Raw genomic sequence first — 489 nt, 5'->3', positions numbered from 1 at the left:
AGAGGTTGGAACTGAAATGAACTCTACTACCTATACACCCCCAAAGTTCATCCTCTCTTTTAAGCCTTAGAAAAAGCCGTCCGCGCATATCTCTTCTGCGCCTAAGAGCGACTGTGAACCAAAAAGCCAGGGCGTGGTCGCCCCGCCCACCGGCTCCTACGTCACCACCCCTCTCGCCGCTTTCACGCACGGAGACTGGCTAAAGACAGGAAAGAGCCCCGCCCCTAGTCTTATGACCCGCGCTGGAGCGCCTTGTCCTGGCGTTTGCAGCGTCTGTGGTCGGTGGTCCGCGGTCCTCTTGCTCGGGTTCTAGCAAGCTTTTCCCTAGTGTTGCTGCTGTTGTTGCCTCCGCCGCGCCGCCGCCGCCTTACCCTTTGCGGAATCATGGTGTGCTTCCGCCTGTCCCCGGTTCCGGGCTCGGGGCTCGTTCTGCTCTGCCTAGTCCTGGGTGAGTTGTCGGGCCCTCCTGCTTAGTCCCTCAGCCTGGAC

The 489-nt window shown here is 60.1% G+C and overlaps 1 protein-coding gene across 1 annotated transcript in view; it reads left to right on the top strand.

Moving 5' to 3' along the window:
- Window positions 1-231: 231 nt before the first annotated feature.
- Window positions 232-489, top strand: part of LAMP2 (lysosomal associated membrane protein 2) — a 28938-nt gene continuing 28680 nt past the window's right edge. The window contains exon 1 of the mRNA XM_077756277.1: window positions 232-448. Within this exon, the coding sequence (XP_077612403.1) occupies window positions 385-448 (64 nt within the window). The 5' untranslated portion in view covers window positions 232-384. The remainder of the gene's footprint in view (window positions 449-489) is intronic.

This window comes from Crocuta crocuta, unplaced genomic scaffold, assembly GCF_008692635.1.
Source record: "Crocuta crocuta isolate KB4526 unplaced genomic scaffold, BGI_CrCroc_1.0 scaffold1156, whole genome shotgun sequence".
NCBI classification, from domain to species: domain Eukaryota; kingdom Metazoa; phylum Chordata; class Mammalia; order Carnivora; family Hyaenidae; genus Crocuta; species Crocuta crocuta.
This window is presented reverse-complemented; position numbering and strand designations above follow the sequence as displayed.